Raw genomic sequence first — 16,533 nt, forward strand, 5'->3', positions numbered from 1 at the left:
TAAATATAGGGACCCATGTCCGTCATGGCCCTTGCTCGTGCCTGGTCCTACCCTTGGAATGACATTACTCCCCCCTTGGAGAAGCGTTTTCGTCTTCGAAAACACAAGTGGTAGTATCTTCGTAAGAACACTGATGTTTTCCTTATTGGCATCCCATACGCGGGCCAATTGTCCATATGACCGATACCTGGTGCAATGAGGAGGTTCAATGAAACCAAGAGCAAAATCTTGATTTTCAACATTGTTGTCCTTTTGCAACCACTCATATCTAAATGGTAACTCATGATAACTCATGTGAGTATCTTGAAAAACTCATAGCTACTGAGGGATAGAATAGGGAGTGTCTTCACGTCAGACTTCTGAACATTTTGGAACACACAAAACTACATGTTCACCCCTAATGAAGGTTACATGCTAGGGTACTTTGTCAGCACACCTACTAAGTCCTTGACTTATGAAACTATTGAATCGGTATCCAACCCCACCACAAATTTGAAAACCTAACTTAAGCAAATTCTAGAATAGGAAGAGAATTGCCCGTACAGAATGCGTTGTGCTAATGTATGCTCTTAGTAGATCCTTTAGCAAAAAACACTTGTAAGCTGTCCATCTATCATGGGATGAATAGCAACAGTAAGAGTGAGGTGCTTTCCCCCAACCACTTACAGACAGTCTTCCATGACTGGCGATAAACTATGACTCAACAATTGAGTATCCAGCCATATATTTGATATGGAGTGGAGACAACCAACTAGGTTGAAAGCGGGTTGAAGTGGAGTAAACTCTTATAGTTTAGACCAAACAACCACAGATACCCATACTATGCCATAACCTTGTATGGTAGGGTGTAAACGCATAATAAATCTACAATAGAGATTGCACTTGTAGTGGAAAAAGGTGAAGAACGAATAAAGTCCATGAATTTGCATGCCGTTCCAAATAAATCAGTGTTAAACACTAGGGCCCATAACACCTAGTGTGCATGCATTTAACACAAACTTATCCAAACCGCAATTCCATGACGAGACTTTCCACGATACGTACATGAAAGTCTTGTAACAAAGTTGGACCATAACAGAACGTGACAACCTAATCACACCTAGGATACCACCATGAGACATTCTCATGAACGTAGCATAATTGGCTAGATGTAGAAACAATCCTCCGTTAAGGTGATTTCACAGCACTTGTAATTGGAACAAGTCTGTACTGGGTACCCGACAATTTATGGCCACTGAAATTGTTCCTGATACGGTGTGCTCCAAATGGTCGAATAAACGAACGCAACCAACACGTAGGGACTTCGTCGCGACACATCATTAGGAATTAGGCACCTGTGTTAGTCCCAGAGACTCTTATTCTCCACATGTGGAATATGTCTCAAATAAGGATGGCCGAAAAAGCGACATCCATCAAGTATAAGATGTACTTGTGTGTGGAGGTAACTGCAAAACACTTCGCGAGAAGAGTGAGAGGGACCCTCATTATCATTGCTCCACATTAGTTAAACTGAACTCCTTGAGTTCCTAGACCATGTTGTATCCCATGTGACAACATGTGCCAAATAGAACCCGACAAGTGGGTTTATAAAAGCATAATGTATATTGGACACTAGGGCCCAAAATACTTTGTTCCGACATGCCCTTGGCATGGCTTATAAATATTCAAGCAGATTTATACGACTTGAAAAAACCAAGCAAAGCATACTAAAAAATGGAGTAACACTAAATCAATAGATGCGTACCTGGAGATTTGAACTTAATGGTCACTTACCCATATTCAAATGCAGAGGAGCACGTCGCCACCTGGGAAAAAACCAAGCAACATTGCACTGAAAACCCTGGGTGTTGTCTTCGCAACACAAACCTGTTGGTTAGAATCTACGTAGTCAAACCCCTTGGTAAGACCCTTTATAGAATCTGCTCAACGAGCAGGTAACAGTAACCAATATAGTCAATCGTGTATAAAAATGATTGGAATCAACTTGAAAACTTGAATTTGTCCACTACCCCTTGGTAGATTGCAGACTTCTTTCCTTGAAAGTACAACTGGGATAAATCAAACTGGGATCCTCCATGCCGATGGGGTGATTTAGGAAACACCTGCTGGGTCTTGAGATTCCATGGGCATCAAAAGTGAAGTGCTATTGATCCGTGCAGCAGATCAGGGCTGCAGGTACTCAAGCCATGCTTGAGTCATGTTGGTAGGTTAAGCATTGGTTTGAGGCCATCAAAATTGTAAGGCTTAAAACAGTTGTCACAAGCCGTGCTTGTGCTTTGAGTGCCTAAAGTGCACTCCCCTCGATTGCATGCGAGCCTTGCTAGAAGGCAATGCAAGCCTTGCTTGCCTGAAATGTTATGTAAATTTCAAAATAACAATGCAGCATGCACATTATACGCATAATTCAGTTGCATGTGCAAGTGATGATCAGTCATGCTAGCAAAACTATGCAAATGAATGGAGATTGATAACTTGTACAACAGCCTTGCTAGGACAACAATCACTCATCATGTTCAAACAAATTTGCCAAACAACTTCAAAAACAAATGCATACCTCATTACTGACTTGTGCCGACTTACCTTGCTAGCCGCATGGCCATGACGAGTATTTTCAAAAATTTCGTGCAAGGCCAATCTCGGCATGGCTATACTCATGGTCGGCTTCACAAGACAAGAACTGCTCATTGAGACTCTTCTAGAAACCGTTGTTCAACTTGTGATTTGTCACCCATGTAAACTGTAGAATTTCCACCCAACCGGCCTTGCTGAGGGTAGTCGCGAGAACATCACATAGCTGATAGATCTCTTGCATATCGTCAAGTACCGCAAAACCTTCACAATGGTGCACTCGCGATCGTTGCTCACGTAAAAAATGCCGAGCTTAGATCCTTGTTTTTGTGAACCATACCGCTCCAAAGGCTTCAACATCTCTTGTATCTGTGACTCAAAACCTGGAAATCCGATTTGCCGAGGCTACGAAACCCCAAGGGCTTTGCATTGCTGCGCGTCTTCAAGTTGCCAAATTAGCAATGTGGCCATGCCAAAAAAATTTGCAGAATCTGTGAGGGCATGTTCGCTCATGCGATCGGGTTCGGAGATGCTCGATTATATATGCTCATACGCATGCTCAAGCCGAGTTTTGCAACAAGGCTATGGAAAAGGGGTGTGCCGGGGCGGACACACACCCTTGCTTGCATTCAAGACCCAAAATAACCCATTGGGCGGCCGTTCAATATGAAATCCTCTTGGAGGATATGGCAACACAACGCGCAGAAGCCGCACAGGCCGAGAGAAGACGAGGTCTCGTTCGCTGCCGTGGTCGAATGCTGGCACGGCTGTGTCGAGATAGCCTTGAAATGCTAAGGCGTAGCCGTCAAGCCCGGCCTTTGCCGACTTTGAGTAAGTCGAGGTTCCGACCTCCCTCCTCGCAAGAAGTGTTACCCACGCAGCGGCTTCAACTTTGGCTCTGCACAGGGGATGCTTCCCGCGTCCGAGCTTCTTCGGCTCCTCCTTGGCTTTTGCTTAGGTTGCATGAACATGCAAGCCTGAACATGCATGGCTTCATCTCCACGCCTCCATCAAGCTCCTTCCTCAAAGAAGAATCATGCTTTGCCATGCGAAGGTTTTCGAACCACAGAGAGAGAGAGAGAGAGAGAGAGAGATCGCCATGCATCCCTCCTCCATAGCTCCCTGCTTTCCCCTCCTTTCCACCTTTCTCTGATACCAATGTGAGACCCACGGGGGACTGGACCATGCTCATCACCACCCAGCCATGCCCTATATAGATCCTTGGCCTGATAAATATAGGGACCCCCTTGACTCCATGTCCATCCTGGCCCTTGGCCGTGCTTGGTCCTACCCTTTGCATGATAGGCCGGTCTGCCAGCTTAACCAATATTCTAGCTTTTTCTCCCTTGGCACTTCCCCATATTAAATGATTAGTTTAACATGAGAAAATCATATAGGAGAATTAGATATTAGTTATTATGACAGAAGAAGAAGAAGAAACATTCCATAGGAGAAAGAAATAGTTCCTCACTTATCATCACTCTTCTTGCTTAGCATAGTAATGAGGATGAAAAAGATGGAAAGCTTAAGCATTGAAGCATGGCTCTTGGTTGGATTTGCATTCCATAGCCAAGAGTGTTGGTGTAGGCTCTCCACTTCTCAACAAACTTGAAGAAGGAGATGGAGCTCTTGCATTTTGCACTCCACACAATGAGATAATGTGTGTGTGTGTGTGGGGGAGAGTATACCCCCCTCTTATGCTTGGTCCACACCTCTCTCTCCCTCTCTTGTATTATTTTATTATTTTCTTTGGACATGTGTCCTCTTTTTCTTCTTTTGAGAGAAAGAACTTAATTATTTATTTATATGTATCTAAATTCTCATTGGACCCCTTTAAAACCTAACCAATAGCATTCAAGCGCATCATGAGGGCCACATGTGGAGGATCATTTGAACACGTGTTTTCTATGCTTATTAAGTCATTTGGCGAATGGAATACTTCAAGGACTTATTGAATCAAGCATGCACGTGTCTTTTATGCTTATTAAGTCATTTGATTGAATGAAATACTTCAAGGAATTATTCAATCAAGCATGGAAGTTCATGCCTTGGAGAACTTATCTTTTAATTTAACATTTCAAAAACCTTAGTCATTTAAGCATAAAAATCACCTCAAGCTTTGGGCAAGGTTCCCACAATCACTTTAAGCATCTTAGCACTTCATGCTTGGGTACGATTCCCACCTCAAGGTTAGCCCTAAGGTCAAATGACTTTTTAACACTAACTTTCGAAGGTCTTTAATGGAGCTAACCCTAAGGTCTTTTAAGCTCCATTAGGTAGCATTGCTCTTTGAGAGACTACCTCTCATTTGGACCCCTTTACCATCGATTTTCAAGCCACGGTTCCTCATTGTAGATCTCACTGCCTTCACTTTGTTTAGGGGGGTGTTAAGGTTACCAAGAGAGATAATAATGGGACCATTCACCCCCTTGGCGTTCGAATTGGAGGAAGACAGAGGTGCTCATATCTGGATCCATTGAATTAATGGGCGATTCTCCCCCTCGAAACCAACAAATTTTCAACCACTTTTGTAGTGAGGAAGGCTGACATTGGATCTCTAAGGTGCAGGAGGAAGGCAAAGGTCTAATCGTAGATAGCTTTTGAAGTTGTGCACTGTGTGAATTGAAGGGGGAGCGAATGCCTTTAATGTCATCAAGTGCTCCGCGTGGAGTCTGAATGCCTACACGATGCCCATTAGAGTTTAAGACACATTCATCGTGCGCACAAGAGCACACAATCTTTTCCGTTTCCCATGCACATTTGGTTCGCATTTGGCCCATATGACAATAAGTTCATAAACTGATGTTTCTTCGGAAACAAATGCGCTTGAGCCTCATGGCTAGATCACCTGTCTAGATGCCGGTGGGGTCGTGGGTGGGTTTGAGGCCACCCTCTCCCTTGTGGATCCGTAAATGAAAACTTGCTCTTGGTTCCAACCACATCACGGAGCAGAGGACATGCGCCCCTGCCTGAATTGTTCAGCATTAGAGTCTGAAAGCTACCTTAGTATCGAGGGACTTTGACGGCCTTCCCATAAGCCATCTAAAATCGCCTCTCTGGCCTTCTAACTCAGGGTTGCGGGCACATACACCCGATAGTGGTACTGTCAGATGGTATCGCTACTTACATCCGCCTACAAAATGGAGGGTGCCTTGACGGCCCTCCAACTTCAAGATGCACTTTTGAAGGGTCCCTCGTTTTGAAGGTCCTCCTAATTATCGGGCATATGAGACCGCTCTCTTTGAGGTTCACTTTGGTGGCTAAATACCTTCAAAATGTGTGTAGTGACTACTAAGCTAGAATGGCGGCTCCCAATTGTAGCTATGCCATATGCCAATAATACGAAGAGCCTATCGTGGCAAAAGGATGACATACACGTGGTGAGTTCGAATCTGCCCGCCTTTTGGCCTCTCATTGCCACATTACTTTCTTTTACCAGTTTTGGGTTGGAATTACTAGCAAAATCACACATGTGGCTAGTTGAGCGAAGCAGGATATGTAGGCAAAACTCCGAAATGCATTTTGAGGAGGAAAAGCGCTCCAGATCAAGTTTAGTGCCACCTGACTAGTCCCACAGGATCAAGGTTGGCATTGGTGGGCAAGAAGCTGACGTGGCAGGAATGTAGGCTGAAGGTCGTACGAGGATGCCACGTGGCGGGTGGGCTGTGGTGGAACCAATGGGTGAGCGCCGAAAGGGCGGCCAGCTAATGAGCTCATGCAAAGACGAACCCCCGGTCATCGTTTTCTGCGAAGCCAAGATTTGGACGGCTAAGATCAACCAGGCAAGATTCCAGATGAGTGGCCCCGAACACTCGACAGGTTTGCCCAATATTGCGGGTTCCTACTGCCAGGGTTGTCCTTTTGCACTCTCTCCTCTCCCTCCACAATCGCCAGGGGACCAAGGGTTTCGCGAGGGTTTCCGGCCATGGCTGCAGCTGCTGCAGCTCTTTCTGCGCGCCCGTTCTCTCGGAATGATTTTTCTATTTCCGGCAGTGAGATCTGCTGTAGTAGCAGCTCTACCAGCAAGATCCTTGGAGGCCAGCTCGCCATCGGATCTAGAAATTATTCCCCTCTCAAGCTTGGATCCTCTCTCTGCCACAGCTATGGCACCTCCGCTTTGAGACAGAGATTCGTCTCTTCGAAGCCTGGCAGTAGGAACAGGGAGCTGACAATAACGGCGAGTGCTGCTGCTGCCTCTGTTCCTGCGGCCCCTGCTCCTGCCCCTCCTTCCACCCAGCAATGGCAAGGCGCCGACATGAAATCCTTGCTTATTTCTATAGCTACAGGTGTTGCGATCTGGTTCATTCCTGCTCCCTCGGGAGTTTCAAAGAATGCTTGGCAGCTTCTTTCGATTTTCCTCGCCACTATTGTGGGCATCATCACCCAACCTCTCCCTCTCGGAGCTGTGGCTCTCATGGGACTTGGTGCTTGCGTGCTAACCAAAACTCTCACATTTGCTGCAGCCTTCTCTTCTTTTGGTGATCCTATCCCTTGGCTCATTGCCCTTGCCTTTTTCTTCGCTCGTGGTTTCATCAAGACAGGTCTCGGTAACCGCATCGCGTACCAATTTGTGCGTCTGTTTGGCAAGACATCATTAGGTTTGGGATACAGTCTTGTATTCAGTGAGGCTCTCCTTGCTCCTGCAATACCATCAGTGTCGGCTCGAGCAGGTGGTATTTTCTTGCCTCTGGTGAAGTCTCTCTGCATAGCCTGTGGGAGTAGGGTTGGGGATGGAACAGAAGAAAAGCTAGGATCATGGCTTATGCTCACTTGTTTCCAAACCTCTGTGATATCTTCTGCTATGTTTCTCACTGGCATGGCAGCAAATCCATTGAGTGTGAATCTTATTGCTGGTGCAATCGGTCAGACGATTGGGTGGACTGACTGGGCAGTTGCTGCTTTTGTGCCTGGTCTTGTTTCCCTCCTGGTGGTCCCATTATTGCTATATGTGATCTATCCACCCACAGTGAAAAACAGCCCAGATGCTCCCAAGCTTGCAAAAGAGAAATTAGAGGCAATGGGGCCCATGAGCAAAAACGAGATCATCATGTCAGCCACGCTCCTAGTCACAGTTTGTTACTTTCTCCTTCTCCTGTCTTTAAATTTAAATATTGCAGTGTTGGGATAGTTATGTCAAGAGCTAAACTTTTTCCATATGTAGGTTGGTCTTTGGGTTTTCGGAGGGGCTATCAAAGTGGATGCTGTCACTGCTGCAATTATGGGGCTCTCTGTCCTCCTTATAAGTGGTGTAGTGACATGGAAGGAATGCCTCGGAGAGGCTGTCGCATGGGACACATTGACATGGTTTGCTGCTTTGATTGCCATGGCAGGATACCTCAACAAATATGGTCTCATAGCTTGGTTCAGTCAGACTGTTGTGAAGGTCAGTTTGTTCATGCATGCCCTTACTGTAGTCTGTGAGAGTGCACTAGTATCCTGTTTTTGTTTCTTACCTCGTTTTGGCTGTGCAGGGGTGGACCGGAGAGAGATGTGCTACTAACATTCTGCTTAATTTTGCATAAGCAGCTGCTTTTGTTCACTAGTTCCTTTTATTGGGATATTTGTTTTTACAAATTGCTTTTGCGAGCCTGCGAGTAATATATAGATTCTGAGAATGCTTCTCCAAGAAATAGAGTAGTTGTCCGAGATTTTAATTTGAAGTATAACTAAGAAATACCTCTAGGGCGGCCTCCTTAGCAGTTAACACCATTGTTTTTTCCAGATGTGTCCGATGGGGGAATCATACTCTTGGATGCGCCCGAGTCCGATTGGACTATGGTTGCGTTTTTTGGACTTCCCCAGGTTCTTGGCTTGTTTTTCCGCCTTGCTCTTACCTGTGTCTAGAGCGTATTTTATTTCCTTGAGGCTCCATCTTTTGGCCGCCTCTTTTTGTTCTTTGCCTACATGCCAATCACATTTCTCTAGTATCTTCTATCTACTATGAGACTAAGTCATGATTGCTATTTGTATGTACTGCAATCTTGCATTGAGCTAGATTCTAAATTTCAATGGTGGTTCATTGCATTCTATGATTTTTTACTCCTCTGTATCGTTTTTAAGCCTAATATATAGACTGCTTTTGGTGTGCCGAATGGATTCGCATGCATGGAATCCTTGAGGTGTTGGATGATAGATCCATACTTATTTCGCACTTCTGTACCCATCCAAGTCAAACAATGCTATTAAACAAGCAACAAATCCATGATTTGTTAATGCAGATGTCACCAGCGTGTGACTACTATCTATCCTTTTTGTTGATTTCTTTCTTATTATTTATTCATTTTCACTTTTTGGAAACACCCCTCGGGAAATCTAACTGCCCTGCATTGCATAGTTAGCATTGCATAGTTAGTGTGGAAGTGTTCAAAGGGAGTCCAGGCCTGAGGGCAAGAGAGCACTAAGATTGGACAAGGACTATGGTTAGCCAAAGTGGGGTCATTGACTAGCCAAAGTGGAATCCTTTGCTATAGAGGCTACATTCAGTCCTTGGTGTGGCTGCAGTGTACAAAGAGGGTCAAATGACCTAGAAAGATACAATGGCATCATCTCCTAAAATTTAGGGAACTGCTATTTTGGGACCTGAAAATGTGTTTGTGTCATTATCTCCGGAATGACAAGGGGAACATTTTATTACTCTGCAGTGAAGTCAACTGGGCAACCAGTTGGGAGATTTTTAGGCGGCAACCCCGAAACGGGAAATAGCCTGTAAATGTGCCACTTGGCATATTTCTGTGCACTTTCCTCATGCAGGAAGAAGTGGCGCTGATTTTAGGAGAAGGGAGGCTCATTTTCAATTTTTGTCACAGGCTGAGAGCTATGGAGTGCTTCCTTTTCCTCTTATGTACAACGCGGTGCCAGGAGTGATGCCCTGCATGCTACGCATGGCTCTCTCCCCTATGGCAGTATGTTATGCCCCTCTAGTGGGATTTTCAGTTGACCAATGTACAGTTGTGTGGGTTCATGCTCGATTGCCGAGGCAAGAGTCTCTTGCACAGGTACTGGATGAGCTAGCGGCTAATCCCCCGCAGGTACAGGTGATTCGGAGAGGTTTCACGTGCGAAATCTCGTCCGATTCAAAGGGCAAGTAGCCCTATAGGTGCGGGAGCTCGAGGACTTGCTACGGATGCGAGCGGCACGCAAAACAGAGCCCGAAACAGTGAATTACAGCCTGCTGTGTATTTTTGCAGGTTTAGGGTTTTGGCCCTAAACGGACCCTAATACCCCAAGAGGTTCGGGGACGCAAGGGGACCGCTGTACAGGTGATTTGGCGCATTTTCGGGGCAGAAAACAGAGAATTCAGCGTGCTGCAGATTCTCGCCAGGTTTTGCAAAGTGTCTGTATGCGTCGGGAAAGTCCTCCAATGCGTGGGAATACTGACTGTGAAGGGTCCTAGTACAGTTATGTTGCCGAAATCGGGCCAGAACAGTTGAAATTCAGTCAAGGTTGTGCAGGGCAGCTTGTAGGGAACCACAACGTTTATTCCCTCTTTTAAAGAATAAAGAAATACCGAAAGGGGCGCCTATTTAGGGGCCAATTTGGTGTCGGTCTTCTCATACAGGTGCAATCTAGCAGCCTGTATCCCTTTCCCCTTTGTTGTGTCTTGAAAATATAGGTAAAGTGGGCGACAAATTAAATGGGTGAAAGCAAATAAGGTTTAAGTCTAAAGGTCTATCGCCCTTTCTAGATTAAACAGGCCGGTTTCATGATTCCATTCGCCGGGATTAAATCACTTTTTCCCATAGAAGTGAGCCTTGGTCAGTTTGGGCTTGAAGACACAGGGGATCATTGTCACAAACGGGAGCGCATAACAATATAAAATATACTCGGATAAATAGAATTTATCACTTAATACTGAAGCCAAAGGATATAGAGAGAAATAAATAGAGAGAGATAGAGAGTGAGAAGATCGACACAGTACTGGGGACCAGAAGATGGGAGAATCTTTTTACAAGAACAAGAACCGGAGAAATCCCTCCGTTCTAATTCTCTTGGTCGTTTCTTCCCGTAAGGGAAATTCGAGAGACGAGCTCTCAATCCTTTTTCGGTCTGTACTTGGAGTCGAAACTCCGCATACAATTTCCGAATTCCGTTCCTGGAATTCCCAAGCGTAGGCCGAAGCCTTCTCGCTTCTCCTTTGCGATGAAATACTTGCAAACACACGCAAACACGCGACAACAATTCGTATGGCGAATCCACAATAGATACCTGTCGCTCTTGCGCGGGAAAAGCGACTTCCGTGCTTTGTAGTCTCGCGATCCTTGCGTTATCTGGCGGCAGAGTCTTCTCTTGCTGACGTTGGTAACCTCTTTTCAGTGAGGGCTTGTGGTGCTTTTATAGCTCTTTGACCACGGCACGAATAGCTGCTCGCATAGAGATCGTGGCCGTTTTTTTCCCTGTTTTACCCGAAATAGGGAGAGAGAATTCGTTGGCTGGTTTTCTTGCTTTATTTTCTAAGTGGCTGCCCACTTATTAAGTGGACGGCTGGCATATTTTAAAATTGGTCTGAACTTGCCCAAAAACTCAATAAAACCTTATAAGTTTAAAACGATGCTTTTCACAACACTTCCCAGGCGTCCCTGGATGCAACTACATGCACAAATGCAATGCAGACATAGATTCCTCGTGGAAAAGCGTTGGCTCTTCTCGGAAAACTCGTTCAAATTTTCCGTTTTTTAAGAAAAGCTTCTCAGAACCCATCTTTATTCTTGTGCTTGTGTCTTTACGCGTATTCCTCTTTCCAGTTCGGATTTCCTCCCGACTATGGATATCCCCTTTTTGATGCACCCGTCACCCACCTTGTGACGCATCAAGAATACCCATCACCTAGTCCTTTCCTACCGAACTTACGGTACAATCCCCTTCACGATACTCTATGTCACCCATCCTATGACGCATCAGAGATGTCCGTTCCCGGATGGTCGGATACTTCTTTCCGATGCTCCCTGTCACCCATCCGATGTGACGCATTAGAAGTACCCGTTCCTGGTGGCCTTACAGTTATTCCCGTTCTCAGTGCTCCCATCATTACTTTGAATGACGCACTAGGAATACTCTGTACTCGGATGTCTCCAGTGAGAAAAGCCCTCTCACTTAAAATTCCAATAATTGATTTAGAATTATTTTTCCTTGGTGTTCCAAGTGAGAAAACCCTCTCACTTATAAATCCAATAATTCATTTAGAATTATTTTTCTGTAAGATAAAGTCAATTTAGCAACATCCCTCTCACTTATAAATAGTTGTCCTGAACTTTAGAGGTCCAACTGAACTGCCGGGGAGAAACCGGAAACTTTCAAATCTTGCTCAATGGTAAGTTGAGCTAGTCCTTTCTCAAAAGAGAACTTAGAAATTAAATTAAACAAAAATTCAATACTTACCTGACCGGTTCATGTTCTTCCTCTAGTACCTCGAGGATATCCTTCACCAATCATCAAACTTACGAGCCATGTAAGAACTCGTCATTCACGTCTTTCCAACAGATTGGAAGTTTCCTCATCCCGAGAATCTGTTAACTCAATTCCACCTTCTCAATTCCGAGAAGAATAATCCTCCTAGAAATCAATCTAGGTCTATGTCCTTGCGCATAACCTTGCACTATTAGTTTTGAGGATATTAAACCTCTTATGTCCTCCCACATAGGGAATGCCCAAGTCATAGGGCATTAAGCTCGATGTCTTTCTTTCACAAACAGGGTTCGCTAAAGAAGGTTCTTGTTTCGGGCCGTCGCTCAACGTAGATAGACGGTTCTAATCCGAAGATTCCTTGTGCACGGCAGCACTTTCTTGTAATCTTTTCCTCCTGCGAATTCTTACCAACAACAGTGTTTCTCGACGCCCATTAGCGTCTCTTCCTTACAAAATCATAAAAAATGATTCACCTTGCAAGCATCAATGATGACTTGCAAAATCTCAAGCAGATAGGATTCTAGCCATAGCATTTTATGAACGTACGTTCAAACCCGGTTCACGATAGAGCGAACCCTCTTTGATTCTCAAGGATATTCTCCCATATGTAATTTTTACCATTTTGAAACGGTTGGCGAATTATATTCTTACGAGCAGAATAGTTCAAATTTATTCCAGCAGCGTGTAAATGCTACTTGACCTGCTCATGGAGAAACATATACCGCAACCAAAAGTTGCTACTGTAATACAAACTGCTGACGTGTCAAAGCCTAAAGAATGGAGCCAACGTACAGATGTGGTCGAGAGGCCTAAACCCTAATGTTTGCCAAAAACCCTAACTGCTGAAATTCTAATGCTGGAAACCCTAACCCTGAAACCTACAAACCCTAATTTTGAAAACCCTAACCCTAAAACCTGGAAACCCTAATTTTTGCCAAAAACCCTAACCTTAAGGCAGTAGACAAATTTTGAAAATTGCGCTAACATGATGACGTGGCAAGCTGTACGGATTTTCGTGTTTTGCGTTGGTTGATGACGTGGCAGGCTGTATGGATTTTCGTAAATTGCGTTGGCAACTTTTTGGCTTTGTTTTTGAACCAGAAGCTTTTGAGTTTTAAAGGCTTTTTACTATAACTGCTTTTCAGGCCAAGGGTCTTTAAATATGAGGCTAGGGCTCATTCTCTGGATGCTTCAGTACGAAGGTGCAGAGTCTGGTGTACCGGCTTGTACTTTGATGATGCAATATAAAGAAATACCGAAAGGGGCGCCAAGGTTTGGGGCCAATACTCTCTGGGGTGGAATTCCGCCACTCCGTGTCGCGTGTCGTCTCTCTCTCCATTTCGGTTCAGTTGTTATTTGAAGTGCTTAAAGTTGTTTAGTCTGTTCTTTTCTATTGGCACGTGGTGCCCGCCTCGTGACAGTGGTATCAGAGCATCAGGCGTGTGCTTTTCTGAAAGCATACCGGTCCTACAAAAGAGCAGACAGAGCTATTGAAAATTTGATTCAAGGTATCTTCGCCCTCCAACCTGGACTTATTAGCCACTCCCCTTACTTAATCGCGCATCGGGCGCGCTCCCGTCTTCACCGCAGTGTCTTACAGGGCATAAGTCAATTAAGATCACTTGCAAGAGAAGGATCTAGATTTGTTTCAAGTCATTGTTTTTCTCAGAAGCAGTGCCATGCAGATGTTGATTACCAAGCAGCATACTCCAAGTACTTGGCAAGCTTTCAAGAAAATTTTTGCCCGAAGTTATATGGTTTTTGACATCTTCCTTCGGAGTGCAACTTCTGGCAGAGTGGGGTATCCTGCAATGCTTGCCATGGAAACCCTAGCAGATTATAACTTGAAGTTTCTCGACATCTCCCAGTAGATGTCTCTTCACGAGCAGATGAACTTGGAGACCGAGTGCGATTGCTATCTTGGGACTACCATCGCCGCCAAAGAAACACTATTTGTCCAAGAGCTGATGGACCATGCTGTGCTCGGCTACGACCTTATGGAAGAAACCTAACCCTAATTTTTGGTGCAGGTTTCAGGATGTTTGATCTTGTTTGGTGATCTTGTTTGGAATTTGTTTTAAATGGATGGTATTTGTTTTGAGGTTGTTTTGGTGCAGATTTGGATTGTTTGACTCTGGTTTGATACTGGTTTCAATGATTGGTGATTTTACTCCCGGGTGGAGAAGTGAGAAATATTGTTTTGGTATTGTTTGAACCTCGGAACGACGCAGGCCGATGCCTGGGGAGCGTTTCGTTGTATGTTTGAAAACCTTCGAACGACGCAGGTCGATGCCTGGGGAGCGTTTGGTTGTATGCTTGTAAAATAATTGTTGTTGTGACTCCCGGCCCTGACCTGGATGGTTATGCGGGAGGAGTATTAAGGAGTCTGAGCAGTGGTTACTCTCAGCACCTCCAAACGACGCAGGCTGCGGTCTGGGGGGCGTTTGGTTGTAAAAGGCCTCTATATCTCCCGGCCCGGACCTTTTTAGGTTATGCGGGAGGAGTGATGAGGGAGTCGTTGAATATCTCCCGGCCCGGACCTTGTTAGGTTATGCGGGAGGAGTGTTCATCGGTGGCTTTATGTTTCTATGTCTTGTAACATGCATATGTGAGCATTTGTGTGGCATTGTGATGTGCCAACCAGTGAATATTCCTAATTGGATGAGATTGCCTGGGTATGTAATTTTAGTGCATCAAGACCCCTGAGGAGGATCAATACGGTCTGGGTGGGATGGCTAATTTTACTACGTCGGAATATCAAGAGTTCCGATCTGGACGAAAGGAGAAGCTAACTCCTTGATCAAAACAGCCGATAGGAGCAGCTAACTCCTTGATCAAAAGACCAGGAAGGAGAAGCTAACTCCTTAATAAAAAGAGCAAACTGATTGTCCCTGGGAATGTCCCTCGGAAATTTTTGAGCTAACTTGAGTTGTTTTGCAGATATGCTGTAATCGTGGACGATTACTCTCTTTCAAGAAGGGGAGATGTAACAAACTATTGACGTGTCAAAGCCTAAAGAATGGAGTCGATGTACAGATGTGGCCGATGGGCCTAAACCCTAATGTCTGCCAGAAACCCTAACTGCTGAAACCCTAACCTTGAAACCTGCAAACCCTAATTCTGAAAACCCTAACCCTAAAACTTGCAAACCCTAATTTTTGCCAGAAACCCTAACCCTAAGGCAGTAGACAAATTCCGAAAATTGCACTGACATGATGACGTGGCAAGCTGTACGAATTTCCGCGTTTTGCTGGCTGATGACGTGGCAAGCTGTACGGATTTTCGTAAATTGTGCTGGTAGCTTTTTGGCTTTGTTTTTGAACCAGAAGCTTTTGAGTTTTAAAGGCTTTTTACTATAACTGCTTTTTAGGCCAAGGGCCTTTAAATATGAGGCTAGGGCTCATTCTCTGGATGCTTCAGTACGAAGGTGCAAAGTCTGGAGTACCGGCTTGTACTTTGATGGTGCAATATAAAGAAATACCGAAAGGGGCGCCAAGGTTTGGGGCCAATACTCTCTGGGGTGGAATTCCGCCACTCTGTGTCGCGTGTCGTCTCTCTCTCCATTCAGTTCAGTTGTTATTTGAAGTGCTTAAAGTTGTTCAGTCTGTTCTTTTCTATTGGCACGTGGTGACCGCCTTGTGACAAAAAGCACATAGCGTACTCAATGATCAACGACCATCAGAAAACCTCTTCTCCGTAGAGAAACTCAAATTCCTTCTACCGAACACATCTCAAATAGAGATTCTCGTGTCGGAATATTCTTGGCGCACAAAGGCGCTCAAGAGCGTATAACAAACTCCCGTCCAGTTCCTTAGGATAGGTCTGCATCTTTGTGTGTTATCCATGTACTCAAAAGTGTACATAATTCTTAAGTTGTGTTAAAGTTTCGGTGAACTTGGGAAATTACCTTCCCTTCGTAAGATCCTTAGAGCGAAGACGCTCAACTTGATGATCATTTGGCTCGATCTTAGAGCAAAACCCGCTCATCAAATAATCTAGGATTTTAATCCTTGGATTCCTCGAGCACAAGCCGTAGTGGTCACTTGTTCCTTCCCTCGTAAAGAGAGTATTCCTTCACTTGTGCGAAAAGCATTACCATATCTTCCCTTACCGGGTAGGAGGTGTTTGTTCATAAGCTTAGTTAAAGCTTTTCTTGGTTGAAAGCTCGCAATGGTTCCTTCCTTTTTGCCGTCCTACCCGCAATAGCAGGTAATTTGTTTGTGAACTACCGGATACGAGATCAATAGTTGACCTTCCGGATGGTTGAGCAAACCAATTCATCTCGGAAAACAATGTTTCAAATTGATCCTACTCTCATAAATACTCGAGAGTGATTGTCTTGGTTAGACACATGCATATCTCGTGCATAAAAGCAATACGCATTTTATGAGTTCCTCAAAGATTTAACTTTGATCAAAGACCTGCACTCTCACTTAAAGTTTGAGGGTCAAAAACTCAGGAGTTAAATTGAATTCCCTTACTCCAAACTTTCTTCGGATAGCAATGTATCCTTCGAGGAGAGGTAACAAAAATTCATTGTTTATGTGTTCAATGGTTCTCCTC

At 44.6% G+C, this 16,533-nt stretch overlaps 1 protein-coding gene across 1 annotated transcript in view; it reads left to right on the forward strand.

Annotated features, from left to right (window-relative positions):
* The first annotated feature begins 6,420 nt into the window (after positions 1–6,420).
* LOC147421158 (dicarboxylate transporter 1, chloroplastic-like) overlaps positions 6,421–16,533 on the forward strand; it is a 37,591-nt gene continuing 27,478 nt past the window's right edge. Inside the window, exons 1-2 of the mRNA XM_086503896.1 lie at positions 6,421–7,639; positions 7,730–7,951. Coding sequence (XP_086360022.1) covers positions 6,494–7,639; positions 7,730–7,951 — 1,368 coding nt within the window. The 5' untranslated portion in view covers positions 6,421–6,493. The remainder of the gene's footprint in view (positions 7,640–7,729; positions 7,952–16,533) is intronic.

This window comes from Adiantum capillus-veneris, chromosome 28 (genome assembly GCF_014529385.1).
Source record: "Adiantum capillus-veneris isolate H3 chromosome 28, ASM1452938v2, whole genome shotgun sequence".
NCBI classification, from domain to species: domain Eukaryota; kingdom Viridiplantae; phylum Streptophyta; class Polypodiopsida; order Polypodiales; family Pteridaceae; genus Adiantum; species Adiantum capillus-veneris.